Raw genomic sequence first — 18,725 nt, 5'->3', positions numbered from 1 at the left:
TGACAGGTACTATACAAATAAATTTAGCCTGTCTTAAAAATCCTTCTTAGAGACAAGAATTTTTGTCACTTTTCACAAAACCGGAGTCAAATTACAACCTTTACAACCATTTAAAGCACTTAAATCATGAATGAAAACATAATGAAAGCAGCCTGACTGAACATGGACAAGCAGCGTCGGGTGTTAAACAGACAGGACACAGATGGTTCATTGATTAAAACATCGTGAGATGCTGAACTCAGAGATGTAAAGAAAGACGAGGTAAGCAGCACAGATGGACTGAGGAGAAGGTAAAAGGGGGAAAGAATAGACGGACGGACAAAGACGACACCAGATGGACTGAAACATTACAAGAGGACAGTGAGAAAAGACAGGAGGAGGACAGCAGGATTAAAGTGAGGGATGTGGAGGGTGGGTAGCCCCTATTAGAGGTTTGTGAACAGAAGTACTTCATTAAGCTCAGTCGATGTCGCCGCGCTGCAGCTAGCATACTAATACATATATCCTCTGTGCAGCCCCCTCCTCGTCTGCTGAAACCCGGCTTTATTCTGACCCCCTTCACTTTCTCTCTCTATTTCCTCCAGTTCTTTCACACCTTGAGGAGCCCCCGTCCTCGGTGGAACGTGGAGAGCTCGCTGCTGCAAGCCCAAAAAAAAGAAAAGAAAAGCTGTTGTAACATCCAATCAAATCAAATATAACACAGACGGTGGCCTAAAACGACTTTTCTGAACTGAGCTGCTTCACTGAACTTATTATTCATCATAAACAGATATTTGGTACAATAAACCGGGGATCCTTCACAAAGTTAGCGTTGATTTCACACTGTAGCGGCTACAGAATCATGACACCATCAGCGTTTAGGTCGGTTCCCTGTAAGCTTTGCTTTCAGTCCAGTTCTGTCTGAAGGCTGACTGGTGATCCAGTCCTGCTGGCACCGTTTACACCTGCTTTCATGTCTCCATTATAAACCGATTGAATGAGCTTTTTTCTCAGCCTGTCCCCCCGTCCATCCCAGCACCAACCCCTGCTGTTTAAAACTATGACAATTTCACTTTACCTCCTCAGTGAACAAGCTTCTTTCTTCTGTCTTATTCCCAGTGGTGTCCATCTTGTGTTTCTGCTCACTGGTCTCTGACAGAGCCGAAAGCAATCCACTTGTCTTTGCGACAAGTCGCACCAACAATGATACCACTTAGCAACACGGCTTTAAGTTTCACGGCAAGCACTTTCATAAATACGGACTGTGGTTGTGTGTTGCTTGTTAAATATGAGCACACCTGTCGAGATACGATAAGGCTGTAGAACTGTCATTAGTCTATTCTATCATTATATGCTGATGACTATCTATTCTATATGAGCCCAAACCAGTCCAAGCTGTGTTTGACTAGGTCAGGGGTGTTTTTGACGAAGTTGACGAAGAATTAATGATGATAAAGATGTTTTGTTGTGTATGGTGAAAAAAAGAGAGAAAAAGGTCCTCCTTGACAGTTTTACAGCTCCATACGACTAAAAATAAATTAAACAAAATTCAGTGATCCACAGAGAGATCCTTGGTTTTCTTTTTGTTATGGCCTTTCTACCTAAATTTTATTTTCAAGTTTAATTTCTTCAAAACATTTCTTTTCTTTTTTTTTCAATAAGTTTCATCTGACTTAATAGTTGAAGTAGTTCACGTGTAAGCTGCTGTTAGAACAAACTTGGAGGTGGTGTCTGGTTTTGAGGAGCATATTCTTCAAATCCTCTTTTTCTTTTCACTGAGAAGAGAGTCGTGTTGTAGGTCCTAGAAGAAATAGTCAAAGTTCAGCATCACTCATCAGCTGTCACTTTCACCAGAGAGGTTGTGGCCAAATCAGGTGAGCAAGACCGAAGAATCGGCTGTTTATCTGTCCTCAGCCAATCAGATCCTCCTGGAGTGTCTGTTCTCGTTGTCCTCAGCCACGTTTGCTTTAAGACTCGGCGAGGAACGGGAAAAGACAAAATCAGTATCCTTGCTGTTTTACACTGAAGAGCTTGTGTCACAAGACAGGCACGAATCTCCCCCTCACACACACACACACACACACACACACACACACACACACACAGCCAGTGTCTAAATCTACTCCCGCAGAGCGTTTCCAGTGAGCGCCCTTTGATCACTAGCTAGCACAATTAGCGTCTCTCAGCATTGACTTTCCATTGTTTTTTGCTAGCGTTCTTGGCCACTAGCCAAGATAAGCTAGCTAACACGATGACTGCTCGACCCTCTTTAATCCATGAACTTTAACCTCCTGGCAGGACAGTTGCCTGTCATACCCACTCCTGGACGGGGTATTTGTAGTAGTGCTGCGCCATGGTGTTCTGCTGCACTCCTTTGTTTTTAAACTGAAAAATCGTATACACCAGCACCAGGATGCACAGCGACAGGATGCAAGGGATCACCACGGCGATGGCGTTGACCGTCGTCGGGACGTCGTTGATGGTCACCATGATGTCCACGTCGTCAAGGGGCAGCTGGCGGTCACCGCGGTTACCCTTGCTTCCGGAACGCTCCATGTCAGACTGGTCGCAGCCCATCCAGTCGCGCAAGATGGACTTGGGGTATCCGGGTTCCACCGTCAGCTTCTGGTTGTCAAACTTCCAGTACTCCTTCCCCTTGTAGAAGTATGTGTAGTCTGAGGAGGGGAGGATGAGTGGGCGGGGGGGATAAAAGAGTGATGGAGGGGGAGGAAAGAAAGGTAGGTAGGTAGAGGCAAAGGAGAGAGAACAAAGAAGGGAAATTAGTGGGTTGATCAAGCTGAAACAAGCTAAATGTAACATAATCTGATAATTCAGTGTCAATGGATGACAATTTGACCTTATTGTGTTATTGTTTTACAAATTTCTGAGACAATTCCAAGAACAATGCTATGAAAATATACGACAAATACATCAAAATGAGCTTTTCTTAGACTGTGGAACACAGTTCATTAAACTGAACATCGATTCGTTGTTTTTATGGGCGAATATGTGACACAAAATGCTGTTGTTCATATTGGAATATTGAAAGTAAAATTAACCGATTCACACACACACACACACACATCACCAGTAAAAAAAAAATATTGTTCAAGACATTTCTAGCCACCCTGAAAATCCACTGCATCATCCTAACAGCCGAACAACAAATCCAGCTCCGCAGCCGCTCAGCTCTTCACACAAGCCATTTGTTTGGAGCCGTAAAATTACCCGTTCAATGCAAAAAACCCCTTGTGGCCACATCAGTGCAGGAGCATTGCACCGTGCTCGGTTAAATATCATATGACTGCACCAGGAAGCCGTGTTTCCTCAACAGCTCGCTCGAAGCGGACAAACACTCACATGCACAACAGTGACGAAGCTTCACTCTTCAAGAAAAGCTTTCTCTGAAACTGAAAAACATCCGTCAGTGTCCTCAGCTCGCTCTCTCAGCTCCGGTAGATCCCCGTGGTGCAGCGTCTCATTAGAGGCAATAACATTTCTACTGTGACACAGTGCTTATAGGCAGCGACAGTATTTCAGTCCCAGCAGTGGTTGTTTTTATTGAAGGGCGATATTATGTAATGCCTGTGAGACAGATGGGAGGCCGGGGGAGAAAACATGAAGGGATGAACCTTCAGCAACAACAACACACACACACACATATACAGGCGGGTGTAACAAAAGCTAAAATAAGTGTGTGCACACATCAGCTGTGTTGTCTTCCTGACCGCCAACAACACCACAAGACGACCTGTAAGTTCTGCATTGAACATGTGTTCCTGGTTCCTTTTATTCTCTCACATTTGCACCTTCTTCAGCACGCTTAAACTCAACTAAAGCTGGAATCTGAAGCTTCCTGTGCAATGACCTCCACCGCTTTGAGCTTATTAAAGAGCAAAGATACCGGAGAGCAGCGGGTAGATCCCAGAGGTCGCTATCAGGGCTGATTCAGGTGATTTCATTGTACCAGTGTTGGCTAAAATATGGCAGAACCTTTCTTTACGTTACTGTTTGTCCCGCTCAGCCTGCTGTGGCTGCGGAGCTGCTCTCCTGGACGGCAGCGCTGCATTTCCCTGCATGAGGGAGCGAAAATTTAAGTGTGCAAAGGTGAAACATTATTTTGGGGACACTGTTCAGTCACTGAGGTTGGAATAAATATACGGATTTGCTAAAATTTGCTTTTATCTCTCCTCTCTTTCTTATTAGAAAAGCTCAGTACAGAAAACGTTCTGACTATCTATAGCTGTCTATTGCCCCTAGAAATGCCCAAATCCTAAATATCGCAATAAAAAAACGGTAATGGAAACACCTAAATTTTGAAGATCCTCTCAAATATGGCTAGAACATTTTTACGCTCTCATGAGGTGGTTTTTCAGACGTGTCGATATAAAAGTGTATCGCAAAAGTGTAATGGAAACACTTTTTTCGCATTTACACGTCACAGAGGTCAGCGGACATGACGCAAGGGGTCAGGCGAGCGGTTCATTTCGAGGAAGATGGCGCGGTATGTGTGGACAGAGGAGGAGACGGAGCTATTATTAACAGCAACGAAATGCTGAATGTTACAAGAAGATTGAAAGAGAACTGAGGGGGGAGGGGCTTAACACTTTCGGCCATCTTCCTCAAAATGAAATCTCGCGGGACGTCCGAACTTTGCCGAAATATCAGAAATATTGCTTTTATATTTTGCGAACAACTGTAATGGAAACGCAGCTACTGTCACCAGTTACAGTGAAGTAGTGGCAGGTCGCACTACCTGTTGCTATTTAATGTTAATTTAGTGTGTCAGACACACATTTAATCAACATTTCAGTAAATAAAAGTGGATTGGATGACCAAGTCTTGACTGGACATGACTGACAGCGAGTAAATGCGTCTTTCTTAATGCTGATAAAACTCCACGCAGATGAATGAAAGATGATGTCTTCAAATGTTTGATAAAGGTTTTTTTTCACAGTTCCTTCCATCGCTGAACAGACGATGCCTTTAGGATCTGCTGATACTATGAATATTTCATGCGCTGCAGTGGTGAGTTTTAGTGTCCTGGGTGTGGATGATGATTCACTTCTTGGGGGAAACATGGAAAACCTGTTTTTATGCCTCTGTGCTGGTGACAGCTGTGGCTGGAGGCATAATGTGTTCGGGTTGTCCGTCTGTCCCATTCTTGCGAACGCGATATCTCAGGGACACGTTGAGGGAATTTCTTTAAATTTGGCATAAATGTTCACTTGGACTGATTTTGGTGGTCGAAGGTCAAAGGTCACGGTGACCACACAAAGTGCATTTTTGACCATAACTTAAGAATTCATTTGCTAATTCTAACAAAATTTCACACAAATGCCTCAGAGAATAAAATGATGAAGTGAGGACATTTTATATCCATCAGGTCAAAGGTCAGCTTCACTGTGACATCATAATGTTCATCATTATTCAGCAGCAGAACTCAGGAGCAGAAGGCAGGTTGTGGCCATGTTTCACATTTGGTCAGATAATCTTGGGCGTCCACCTTGAAACTTCACTGATTGTGAAGATTTTCTGAGCTGCAGGTTCAACATGTGTGTGAATCACTTGTCTGTAGCATCCAAACTCCAGCTTCTCATCTAACACCAAGACACCATGCCTGACCGACCATGTCCACACACACACACACACACACACACACACACACACACACACACACCCTCTGAGGCAGTCACAGGGTCTTGAGGTCACAACTCGACAAGCAGAAGTGATGATGAGCACTTTTCCTCCAGCAGACAGCGAGTGTGAGTCGGCCTGTGGCGAGTTATTCATCTGGAGCATCAACGCTGTGTGGAAGAACAAATTATACTGTCTGTCTGTCTGTCTGCCTGTCTGTCTGTCTGTCTGTCTGTCTGCCTGTCTTTTTGTCTGCCTGCCTGTCTGTCTGTCTGTCTGCCTGTCTGTCTGCCTGTCTTTTTGTCTGCCTGTCTGTCTGCCTGTCTGCCTGTCTGTCTGCCTGTCTGTCTGTCTTTTTGTCTGCCTGTCTGTCTGTCTGTCTGTCTGTCTGCCTGTCTGTCTGTCTGTCTGTCTGTCCGTCCGTCTGCCTGTCTGCCTGCCTGTCTGTCTCTGCCTGTCTGCCTGTCTGTCAGTCAGTCTGCCTCTGCCTGTCTCTCTGTCTGCCTGCCTGTCTCTCTGTCTGTCTGCCTGTCTCTCTGTCTGCCTGTCTGTCTGTCTGTCTGTCTGTCTGCCTGCCTGTCTGTCTGTCTGCCTGCCTGCCTGTCTGCCTGTCTGTCTGTCTATCTCTCTGCTTGTCTGTCTGTCTGCCTGCCTGCCTGTCTGTCTTTCTGTCTCTCTGCTTGTCTGTCTGTCTGTCTGTCTGCCTGTCTGTCTGTCTGTCTTTCTGTCTCTCTGCTTGTCTGTCTGTCTGTCTGCCTGTCTGTCTGTCTGTCTGTCCGTCTCTCTGTCTGTCTGTCTGTCTCTCTGTCTGCCTGTCTGACAGCTCTCCAACATCTAAATATGATTTTAGTATTTTGTCAGATTGAGACTTGAGTCTTTTCATTGATCAGTCGGGTCAAATGTTGACAGAACAGTGATGAGTTCAAAGACATCAGGGAGCCGTCGCCGTTCAGTGCAGTAAAACCTGTGTCAGCATTTATCTACAAACAGTGCATCCCTTCTGTTTCTGTGGATGCCGCTCAGCCACTGACGGTACGCTCAGTCACAAAGTCACACCTGCGGGGGGATGAGGATCTCAGGTGTGCCTCAACTCCACACTTTGTCTTCAACCTGGTGACCTTTGTTTCCGATCTCTTAGAGTCTGAACGTCGATAAAGCTGCAGTGTGCGAATCGTTTGTTAATGTTTGATAATGCACAGACACTCACATCCCTCCCTGCTGATGAAGGCGCCCTGCGGTCCGTCGGGGATTCCCTTCCACACAGCGATGGGTTTGGGGTATCCCGGGTCCGCCGTGCGCTTCTCCTCATTGTAGCGCCAGTACTGGTCCCCCTTGAAGAAGTAGGTTTTTCCAACTGGCTCCCAGCGCAGTGCCGTGTCGATGCCGTCTTTGGGGAGGCAGCTGCCCAGCTCCACCAGGCTGTGAGGGTACCCCGGCTCAGCCGTGACCTCCTTAAACACCCAGTACTTATCGCCTGAAAATGTGGGGAAAGATGAGTCAGCACTTTACTTATAGGACGCATATTTTCAGCGTTATCATCTCAGTGTTTCAGGAGGACGTTAACAACCACAGACATTAAAGTCTGCGCCTCATTTCATTTCTTTACTCTCCAACAAACCGCTGAGCGATCAAGTGTTTCTCTTCCCTAGTTTAATATTTAGAAATGATTATTTAATAGCTGAAATCACAGATCCAGATCATCACCAAAATCTAATCAATTGTTCTTTGGCTCAAGGCCACTTCATTTGCTTTTTTTGTCTTTCTGTGTTCAAACAGCTGAGATTTCCTGCCTGCAGACTGAAAAACAAAGAGGTAAAAAAAAAAATGTAAGTGTGAAAACACCGAAACATAACCCTTATAAATAAATGAAATTATTTGATTCTGTTGAAAATCTGAAACAGGACAGAGAGTTGTGACAGTCCTGGTTAAACTGTAGTAACTGATGAGATTAAACAGCCTCTCTGTAGCTTTATAAACATCCAGTTATTATTCAGACGAAGCTGTGGGAGAAGACAAAGAGGGAATAAAGACTGGTGGTTAAATCACAGAACTGCTCTATAAAAGCTCTTTTACTGAGCTTTATTAACTGAGCCTGACTCGACAGCAGCTCCTCCAAATAGCCAGAACTCATCATCACAAATAAAGCAAAATAAACATGGGAACATTGAACATAAACCAAGTTTAAGGCACTGAATCCTAATTTTAGCATTTTCAGACAGTAACAAAAAAAGACAGTCGGTAACAAGTCGGAAGGTGATCGATCCATGAGACCTGCAGCATTTCATCAATTCCATCATTATCATAGAAAGAAAGATCATTAACTTCTACTGTGTTTGGATACTCAAGACATTGAGGACAAAAACAAACCCATGAAGAATTTTAGATTTCTTTTACCATTCAGGTCTAATTTTTGTAGTTTGAGTAATTATTCATTTGAGTTAGATAGATATACTTATTGCTGCAGGAATTTATTGTCCAATAATAAATTCCAATGATCCAATATTATTATTGTTGTCTTGAATATAAAAAAACAAAAGAAAAATGGATCTAAAAAATTAATCATACAAAAACTGGGGTTAAAATTTGGTCATTAAAACAACATTTTCAGTCTGTAGTTTGAGCTGAAGGGGAATCGAGCTGTTTTCACTGTGTTTTTGCTTGTTACTCGAGTACCTGGTTTACTTTGCAGTTATTACAAGTCAAAATCCTCATTAAGTTCTCATTTATTACCAGCAGGGTGTACTTTAAGTATCAAATGTTTCAGTGCTTCTGCAGAAGAATGTCTCATAACTGATATATTATCATGTTATTAGATGAATCCTGACAGAAGTTGTAGCTGCTGGAGGTGGAGCTGGTTTAGTCCAGCGGTTCTCAAAGGATCCACAAAGAATCATCTAAATAAAACCATGTGAGAACCCCAACGATCTCTTTACAGCCAACGAGCCTAAAAGGTCAGGAAGCACTGGTTTGATCTCTGACAGTACGCTGTGTCTCATTCGCTTAAATCTAAACCTGAACAGGAACCAGATAGTGTTAGTGACAAGCAGTGCTTGAGTAGAAGTACTCAGTTACTTTCTAGCAGTGACGAGAGGAAAAAGCGACCTCTCAGCCAATCGAAGCATGACTGTCGTGTCCATCAGCCTCTGGATTATTGGCTGGAGCTGATTTTGTGCTTACGACACTGTAAAAACAGAAGAAAGCAGAAACAGAAAGACCAGTTTCCTTCAGCCTGAAGTCACCCTGTGTGAGCTGATGGAGAAGAGCACTGCCTGCAAACACACACACACACACACACACACACACACACACACTGACAAACAACAAATCCACCTCATTCCGTGTGTGTTTTGTCCACGTGTGTTTGTGCTCGTCCAAATGTGTGCAAGAAGCATCGCTGAGCATCTGTGTGTGTCCACGTGTGTGTGTGTGTGTGTGTGTGTGTGTGTGTGTGCGTGCGTGTGTGTGTGTGAGAGAGAGAGAGTTGGCAGCTGAGAGAGCAAAGCTATTAATATCTGCTCCTGGCTGCCCGCGATAGCAGGACACTCCGTCAGAAGATGTGTGTGTGTGTGTGTGTGTGTGTGTGTGTGAGTGAGTGTGTGTGAGTGTGTGTGAGAGAGGGGAATGAGTGACTCCACAGTCAGCAGGCAGGGGATGAGGGAGGTTTCATACATTGACTGAAATTCTATTACTTTAGGCCGGGTGCTCCCTGCTGCCTTGCCTTTCTCTATTTCACACTTTATTAAATATATTTCCAGGAGGAGGGGGGGGGGGCATGTAGAGAGCAGAACAGAGTCTAATAACAGCGGAGCAGATGGGAGACGGAGATTTGAAGTTTCTCCACCGAAGACTGTGAGCAAAACTGACTGATTTCAGAGCAGCTTTGCAACAAAAAAACTCTCACATTTGTGAAAGAAATCAAACTGACAAATACGATCCGAACGTGCTTCTTGATGGCACATTAGTAAATTTGGGACTTATTAACCCCCGACGAGCTCTGTGACATCGCCGCAGGAGCCGACGATCGACACAAACGTAACAGCAGATACGTTTTCACGAGTTCGCTAATGGGAAGAGACTCAAGCGAAACATCTGGTGGGGAGATGAGGTGCGATGTCTGTGACACTCTGTGCAACAATGTGTTTTCAGGCAACGTGTGTGATCCCAGTTACTCACTCTTAACACCTTCCTCCATCTCTCTGCTGCACACTGAGACTATTTAGTCGGGTTTAACTTTCTGAAAACGATGCTACTGAGGCGACAAAAAATAACCTGGTGCGCCATTTTTCCTGTTTCTCTGTATATATGTCTGGACCCACGAGACCAGAGGCCCAGTTCCAGGCAGAGCTGTGACACCGTGATGCTGATTGGTGGAAGGCCAGCGTTCGTGAGTCATTTTCCTCGTACCTTTGAAGAAGACGAATTTGCCATCGGATCTCTCGTAGGCGGCGTCGATGCGAGGTGGCAGGCCCTTCCAGAACTGATCGATCTGCATGGGATAACCCTCCTGCACCTTGTTGTTCCTCAGACGCCAAAACCAGCGGTCCTGCAACACGACGAGTCACAAGTTAAAAGAGTTTGGTTTCCGTTGCACCTGAACGTGAAGTGGGCGCACATGCACGAGCTCAGCTCCTGTAGTTAGCCATAAATGCATGCGGACACACTCTCACTCGAGCATTTTCATATCGATGTGTCTGCCCACTTCGCTCGTTTGACCTGCCAATGAAAACAACAGTGAGGAAGAAGAGCAGCAACGCCAGAGCTGCAGCTGCCGTACCTGTAAATCATCTGCAGTGACACGTCAGTCATCACTGCGAGCTGTCAGAGAGACGGTCACTGTGTGGGAGACGGTCCCGGACGTCCCCACAGGACGCTGTGCTGCTCTTCAGCGGGGGCGGGGCGGTTAACCAGAAGCACATTTGACAAACCAACCAGTGATTCTTCATCCTTGAAATTGTTTCTCTTTGTAAAACCAAGAAATGCTGTTTGAAACCACCACAGACGTCACCTTTCTGCTGCTCATCAGTTTGTTTTCCGGTGTGGAAGCAGCTCATTGCTGCGTCTCTGTGGCTGTTTTCGAGCACCAGAGGCTGCTTCTGCCCTCCAGCAGTAACGAGCCCGTTAGCTTTGCTGGAGAGGACGCCGCACTTCAACACTTACTTTGACAACGGAGACAAAGGTGAGATTTTATGCTTTCTTGGAAGTGTTTTCAAACAGCAGCTTTTATCAGAGGAAAGACCTGAAGGGTGCAGACTAACTCATGTCCCAGCTCTGATCCAGAGCCCACAGCTGCTTCTCTGAGCTTTTCTACGGGACCCATCTGGGACTGCTGAGTGGTTCACTTCATAAGATATTTGGTATTCTTCCCTCATCATTATTCGCCAATAATCTCTAAGTATCTCTAACTATCGTGGAGCTGAGAAGAACGTGGATGAAAGAAGAAGAAAGACGAAAAGCAACGAATCAGAGGAGAGGAAATAACCAGATGGACAAACAGAAGCAGAGAAGACAAGCAGACAGACAAGGACAGAAGACAAAGATCAGAAAAGAGAGGTGATGCAAGATAAGTGAAGGCAGAAGAATGCAGGAGGAGAGAGATAAAATTAAAAAGGAGGCGATGACACGAGAGGAAAAAGAGGGAGGGAGAGGAGGAGGAGAGGAGGAGGAGCATCAATCTTCCCTCATTATCATCTGGCTTTGGTGAATCGAGGACACAGCAGAGTCCCCAGTGGCTGCTACACACACACACGCACGCAAACAGACAAGCACGCACACACACGTGCACACACGCACACGTGCACACGCACACACACACACACACGCACGCAAACAGACAAGCACGCACATGCGCGCACGTGCACACACGCACAAGCACGCACGCACACACACAGACACATTCACACGAACACACACGCACACACACACACACGCACACATGCACACACACACACGCGCGCACACACACACACATACACAGACACACACACACACACACACCACCTCTTATGATCAGACATCATCTATTGGCCACTTATACTTTTCTGTGTGAACCAAAAAAAGAAGTAAATCAATGAGTTCACATCCAGCGAGAGAACCGTGAGAGAAACATCCCATAATGAGCATCTCCTCTCAAACTGGCTGTTTATGTGTTAATAAGCTGTCGTCCTGCAGTTAAAGGAAGTGACGATCGGCTTGTTTTCCTGATCGATGGTGATGATGATGATGATGATGATGATGATGCATTTTTGAAGTGACAGAAAGGCTTTAATGTTTCTTCCTCAGTGGTGATCCAACATGTGACGACTGTGTCTGACAACACAAAAAACTGTTTCGTGGCTTTAATTCGAAAATAACAGATTTTTTGTCTTCCTGGAGCGGAAACCAGCTGTGAACACATCAACACATGGTCACCTTTGAAGTTGAGATCTTGAACCTGTTAGCAAACAGTTGCTCATGTGGAGTCGTGTTTGTGCCGCCTGATGACTGTCAGTCCAGTACTCTCTCTCTCTTTGAGCTCTGTTTTTGGTCTCCTCCAGCTCCTGAGGGAAATATCTCTTTAGCTGCTAAATGCTGCACCAGCTCGTCTCTAGCTGCGTTTATCTGCTGTTTGCTGATCAGCAGGTAGTGAAATGTGGCTTTTTACAGCTTCTTCTCTGAAAACGACGTCATTAACTTGAACCAGAACAGCGAAGTTATGGCCGAACAGATTAACGATGAGCTGAAAGTCACAGAGGAGGAGCTGCAGGTTCAGCTGATGATTCCCAGGATGTTCATCACCATCACAAACACCTTTCATATTGTCTCACTGTTTTCAGATACATTGTTATTATAAAAATATCTATTAGAGCTACTTTACACAGTTTTACGTACGTTACAAACTGTTGAGTTTAGCTTATTTTTTAATTCGTACTAATTTAAGGAATCGAGCAAAGTCAGTCGATGTTACTCTACAGACTGCGGTCGTCTCCTCAGCTCCTCCACCCGAGGTTGTAGCTTTTTCTTCTTGTTCCTACAGCTGAATGTTGGAGCTTTACTGCTCAGAATGATGTTGGTGCAGCAGTTTGACAGTAGAATCTGCACAAAGTGGAAAGTTTCTCTGAGCTAATTAAAAATCACATTTTAAGCACGATGTGTGAAGTGGAGACATGAAGCCTCCGGCTCATCAACACTGAGAACAGACTGAACTGTGAAGTGGGAGAGTTAAATTTGTCAAATTAAAAACATTTGCATATTCATAGATTCTGGACTGTTAATGTTGAAGGTGCAATTTTAAAGATTTTTAATGTGGCGATGATAATTTTTTGCTGAACAAACCTGTCAGACAGACATTTGACACGTTTTAAGAGGATCTAAATATATGAATTTTAACTGAAATGACTTAAAAACATGCTGATCTTTATGAGCTGTCATCATGTGCAGTGATCTAAACACTTTAAACAGATGTCGTGTTGGATACATATATTTTGAACCGACTGACCCACAAAGAAATACGCTGTCACACCTTCTAAAAACACACACCTGCATGCCGCTCAGCAGGTGATGACCCAGTTTAAAAGAGCTGATCCACATGAAGTGCATGAGCAGGATGTGCGCACCTGAGCCGAACACATCTCGACCTACACGTCACCACAGCTGCAGCAGCTGCTCATTTCTACCACGTTGACTAATTTTGTCACAGCGATCCACTTAGTTAATGTCCCACTAAACGCTGACGTTTAAAACAACGGTCCGCACGTGCATTATTTGTTATTCAGCGTGTTTTTCACAGGACACGATGCTTCACTCTCTACCGCCAACTTAATGCGAAGTAATTAAGGGAGTTTGGTGCCTGCTCACTGCACTCACAGTCTGTTGTTTTTCCTTCTCAAAATGTCTGGAAATGAACAGAACGGATGCGTAAGCTGAGCATGTGTTTCCCTGTTAAACATTTACCTGAGGATCACAGTCTTATTTACGTTCAGATTACTGGATATCAGAACATCTTGTGAAGCTCATGTGTCGCTGCGTCTCCGCGCACACAGGAAGCGCAGAGACCGTCCAGAGCAGCACAGCAATCAGCTGGGGTTGTATTTTATTTTCTTTAACGAGCAGCGGCGGGCGGGCTGAGCTGCGGCGAGACGCTCGCCGTGTTTTTTCTTTTTCTCGTCCGGTTGTTAATTATTCAGAAAGACAGAAAACGTAAGACGACAGATAGGAAGACAGGCGGATGAGGGACAGACACGCAGACAGTTTGGCAGATAGATGTGAATCCATCAGAGAGGAGACAGACAGGTAGGGACAGGTGAGCAGATGGAAAAGAGAAAGACGCACATGGACAGGCAGGACGGCGGACAGACGGAGAGCGAGACGGGTCTGTGACCTTTTCCAACATTCAGTTTAAAGATCAGAGACATCAAAATGGATTTTTCTTCCTCTCTCTCACACTCACACACACACACACACACACACACACACACACACACAGTTGTCTCTCCTGTCTCTGTTTGACATTTTAACATTTTTGATCCACAGTGAGCACATTCGTGTGCAGCTCATCACGTCAGCGCCTGCTGTGTGTGTCCGTATGATGGCAACAATGGAGCCGCATTAATCAGCTGCTAACTGTACTGCAGGCACATGGCTGCTGCTAACGATCAGAAGCCGGATAGCACCATATGCCACTGGGCTGCTTCTTTCTTCTGAGAGCCTCGCAGGACTAAGAGCGGGAATCGAACCCGCAACTCTGCCAGCGTTGGAACGACCGTTACCTTCTGAGCTGCAAACCTCGCTCGCAGCCGCTCAGGTGCTGCATCCTGTTCCACTTAATGTTCAATTAAGCTCAATCTAAAGTCCCCCAGCGTCACCCTGCTGTATGGAGCAACTCACGGCCGTGTGACTCCCTGTCTGCAGCAGCTACCGCCCGTTAATTAACAGAGCAGCATCCTGCTGCATCACAGCGCACAGCTGTTCACCTTCGCCTCACAGATACGCCACGTGTCTTCAGCTCACCTTGAACACGAACATCTCCCGTCTGAAGAAGGCCACGGTGTTGAAGTTGCCGTCGCAGATGTTGGGTTTGCCGTTTCCGGGCAGCGCGGGCCGGTCGCCGGGCGGGCGCGCCGGGCGGGAGTGTCGGTCGTGCTTGCGTTCGGAGGTGGAGTGCGTCCGCCGGGAGGGTAAGGTGGGCAGCGGCCTGGTGGGCTCCAGCATGGCCGTGGGGATGCCTGGTGGAAAACATCAGGAACAACGTGAATCATTCCACTCTGCTGATTTCTGTTTTATGAGACGGCATTTTTTAACACAAAGATCCACCAACACGAGTCACTGCGGCATCGATTGTAGTCGCGTAAACAAGGGTTTTTTTTTTGTTTGATCAATATGTTGTGCAGTGATTCATTAATGTTTCCATGAGCAGAAAACAGCAAAATCTGACAAAGACTCCAACTAAAAAAGGCAATTATGTTCACAATATTCAAAGAAAAAGAAGAAATCTATCCTTAAAAAATGCTTCTGCTTTTCAGACTGAAGAAGAACAATATTCCACAATCAGCTGTGCTTCACTCAGAGTGGCAGCGAGGCCAATCGGATCAACTCTCTGCAGATTTAATAACAGGCTTTGTTATCCACACTGAACACAAGTGCAGTGGAAAAATACTGTTGACCGCACTGCTTGGCCAGTATTCCCTTCAACACTGACTGGAAATGTCACCCGTGTATCATGACCTTTAATGCTAAGATGGTGAATCGGTGTTATAGATCCTGCAGGTTCTCTGTAGTTTCTCATTTGTGAAGCGGTGCTGATGAAATGTTGAATATTTAGGTCATGAGATGTGATCTGGATGGAGATCACGAGCACTTGACCCTTTGGCTTCCTTTTCTTCCTGCCTCTTTGTGCGTTTGCATCACAGACAAACGTTGCAGAACGTTACAACAGAGAGCGTGTCTGCTTCTGAAAGCCTTCACTGCTCTCTGTTCAAAGACGTCACGTCTTCTCTGAAATGAAACAAAGCGTCCCCGTTGTGAACGCGAAGTCGAGCGCTTTGGTTTTTTAACTGTTTCTCTTGATCAGCGCTGTTTACTGTTCACCAGCCGGAGCTGCTTCACCTTCATATTCGTCCAGGACGGCGCTCTGCACAGATCTTCTTTATAACTCAGCCACCGTTAATAATTAATATCAAGGTGTGTTTTTGCTTTTGCAGGTTTTTGCTTTCAGGTCTCAAGTGAAGTCAAGTGCTTTTCACTTCAAGTCTCAGATTTTAAGTCCTTCAAACTGCAAGCTGACCCATTTTTTGGTGCAGGTCAGAATTCTTTCTGTAACAGACATTTAATGTTTTTCCATCCTCTGATTACCTCTCTGTGAAGTAGCTTTAGTCGTTAGTGGCAGACTTCGCCGGATTCAAATAGCAAATAGATTCACAGGACACGAGGCAGCATGTGATCAAGTGTTTGTGATTCGATCTGACTGATATCAGCCAAGTTACACATTTCCTGCTGCTGCTGATTTCAGCTGGAAAACATTTGGAGGCTTCTATTGTGAAAACAGGAAACACAATGTGTTTGCCACCGAGGTTCGTGCGGACTGCAGCTACTGATGCTCACTTTAGTGGATGTGCTGTAAACCTGTCTCGGAGTAACTGAAGAGTCAGGAGCAGTTAGAGCTGCAGGTGTCAGGCTGCGCACCCCCAACCGCTGAGCAGCGTGACCCCCTGCTGGTCGGCAGCATGAAATCAGATCGAGGCTTTGATCGACTGCCTTCTTAAAACAACCTGAGTCTGTGGAGGCTCAACTGGTGTTTGCTGTGGCATTAAACCAGATTCACTGTTGCCACGGTAACCACAGGTGTTGCCAAGTCAGGACGGGAATCTCAAGGATTAAAACTTCACGTCAGAACTGAATCCAAGTCTTAATCTGGCAGCTCTGCCTCATTCTCATAAGTTAATTTTTGTTAAATGTACGTGTGCAGCGACAAGTTGAATCTTTCTCTCAAATTCTGACAAATGTGCATGTTTGCAAAAATACTTTAATGTGAATATATTCAGAAAGATGACACAAGAACAGGTAATTAATGAAGCAATGGAGATTTCACAGCGTCATCACCTCTGATCCACACGTGACGTTTGTCTTTGACATAAAGAAGAAAAGCTGAGGTGAGAAACCAATGTGAGCATCCTCGTCTTCCTCTGAATTTCTGATGTTTCCACTCATTAAAATGCACACTTTGAGACAGTGACAAGTAAACGACGTTTTGATCAACAGACCAACAAAAGAAAAACAAAATGTTCTTACCGTAGATTTTCTGAATGCCCTGCAGGTCGTCCAGAGGCAGCTTGAAGTTGTGCGTGTCCATGTACTGATAGAAAGGAGCCATGATGGCGCTGGGATCGTTGGAGTGCTCCAAACCCAACGCATGACCCAGCTCATGCACCGCCACCAGGAACAGATCGTTACCTGGAGGGAGGGGAGCAAAAGAGGGGATGGATGGAGAGAAGCAGAAAGGAAAGGTGGAGGTTTGGAGAGAAGGAGAAATAAAGCAAGACAAAGAGAAAAGGGATCAAAGAAAGCCAGAGAGAGAAACATCATCGCTCTCAACATCACTGACGCTCCTTAAAAAGACTTTTTCACAGCAGAAGTGAGGCGATAAAACAGAAAACAAGAAGCTCTTTGTGCTGCTGACAGGCCTTCCCTCACTTCCCCGTCGTCTGAGAGGGAACGAGGCCTCCCCAGTGTAAACACAGCGGAAACGAGCAAAGCCACAGCATCAAACACGGGGGGGAGTGAGCGATGCTGCTGACTCATCACACTGTAATACGAATCTCACATCAAAAGACAAATTTTTGTGCTAAATGGAAGCGACTGTCAGCTCGTTAAAGTCCAGCACGAGCCACTTCTTCAAACGCCGCCGCTTGACGGGGATTACGGCAGAGCACGGCGAAATTCACGACTTCACACGCAGAGCGAGATTTTAAATCTATAATCTGTGAATGTATAAATAATGTGAGGATTTTAAAGTGCGCCTGTGAACCGGGACGACGGCAGCATTTCAGTCGCCATCAGCGACCGATTAGTCGATTCATCGCCGCGGGAGGAATGTCTTTGTTCTCCATCCAATAACAGTGATCAATTCTCGTTCGTCAAAAAGGTCACAAACAAAACCGATAAAGGATTAAATCGTGTAGGCCGGACCAACCTGGGTGCAGGTGAAGCAGCTCTGAGAGGCTGTTTACAAATGAGCTGCGATCTGATTGGAGGGCTCAGTGTGCAGGTACAGTGTGAGTCTTTCCTTCCTTAAATTCTCTTTATTGAACACGCAGGAAACAACTGTTCAAACACACGTGTGTCTGCTGCGTTGGGACGTCCAGCCATGTTTCTTCCCACTGCAGGTCTGCTGCGTCGACGGCTCTGACCTGCCAACAGCTACAGCTGACTATCCATATCTATATGTTTGCCATCATTGTTTGAAAACATGTGACATTAATTCATTTTAAGTTGACGGATCAATAGATTCATCTGCTAATCACTGCACGTCTACTGTTCCTGTTGTAACTAAACTGCTTAACCAGCTGCAGGTTCATTGGCACCACCATCAGATTTGTGATCTGGCCAAAGGACACGTGTGTATGTGGTAAATGAACACGTGTTCAATCACATCTGGATCTTACCAGTCTGACCCAGTTTACACTGAAACGTGTAAATTTAAGTACTTTCCATTTATGGAAAGGACATAAATGATGGAAGAATCTGGAGAGGAAGGTTAGAAACATCCGTTCTACTCTGCACACCGTGTGCTTCTGTTGCAGCTGATCTGGACCATGTTCGGTCAGAGGACGGAGGCTCGTGTTTTCACGTTTTCCTGTCGAGCTCATTCAAACCAGACTGTCAAAATCAGAAGAGCTGAGATCCTGAGCTGCTGTCAGAGGCTTAATGACTTCTTAGAGCTCAAATTAATACATTTCATCAGCTCTGTAATTGGTTTGACTCTGTTTGAACCTAATTACAGAACATAATTATCTTTTTTCTTTACCCCAGCAGGTCTGTTTGAAGATTAAAGCCTCGGTGGCCGGCAGCTGACTTACAGACGGATGTAGCTGCACAGATGTTCAGAGGAAAAGTTTCTTTCAGCTCCTTTGTTCGTT

At 45.4% G+C, this 18,725-nt stretch overlaps 1 protein-coding gene across 1 annotated transcript in view; it reads right to left on the bottom strand.

Annotated features, from left to right (window-relative positions):
• Positions 1-2,289: 2,289 nt before the first annotated feature.
• mmp24 (matrix metallopeptidase 24) overlaps positions 2,290-18,725 on the bottom strand; it is a 57,230-nt gene continuing 40,794 nt past the window's right edge. The window contains exons 6-10 of the mRNA XM_041955134.1: positions 16,879-17,040; positions 14,602-14,816; positions 10,021-10,159; positions 6,824-7,090; positions 2,290-2,654 (exon numbers count right to left, since the gene is read on the bottom strand). Of these exons, the coding sequence (XP_041811068.1) occupies positions 2,290-2,654; positions 6,824-7,090; positions 10,021-10,159; positions 14,602-14,816; positions 16,879-17,040 (1,148 nt within the window). The remainder of the gene's footprint in view (positions 2,655-6,823; positions 7,091-10,020; positions 10,160-14,601; positions 14,817-16,878; positions 17,041-18,725) is intronic.

The sequence above is a fragment of the Chelmon rostratus genome, chromosome 2 (assembly GCF_017976325.1).
Source record: "Chelmon rostratus isolate fCheRos1 chromosome 2, fCheRos1.pri, whole genome shotgun sequence".
Taxonomy (NCBI): domain Eukaryota; kingdom Metazoa; phylum Chordata; class Actinopteri; order Chaetodontiformes; family Chaetodontidae; genus Chelmon; species Chelmon rostratus.
Note: the sequence above shows the minus strand (reverse complement) of the source record. Positions and strands in the feature narration are given on the sequence as shown.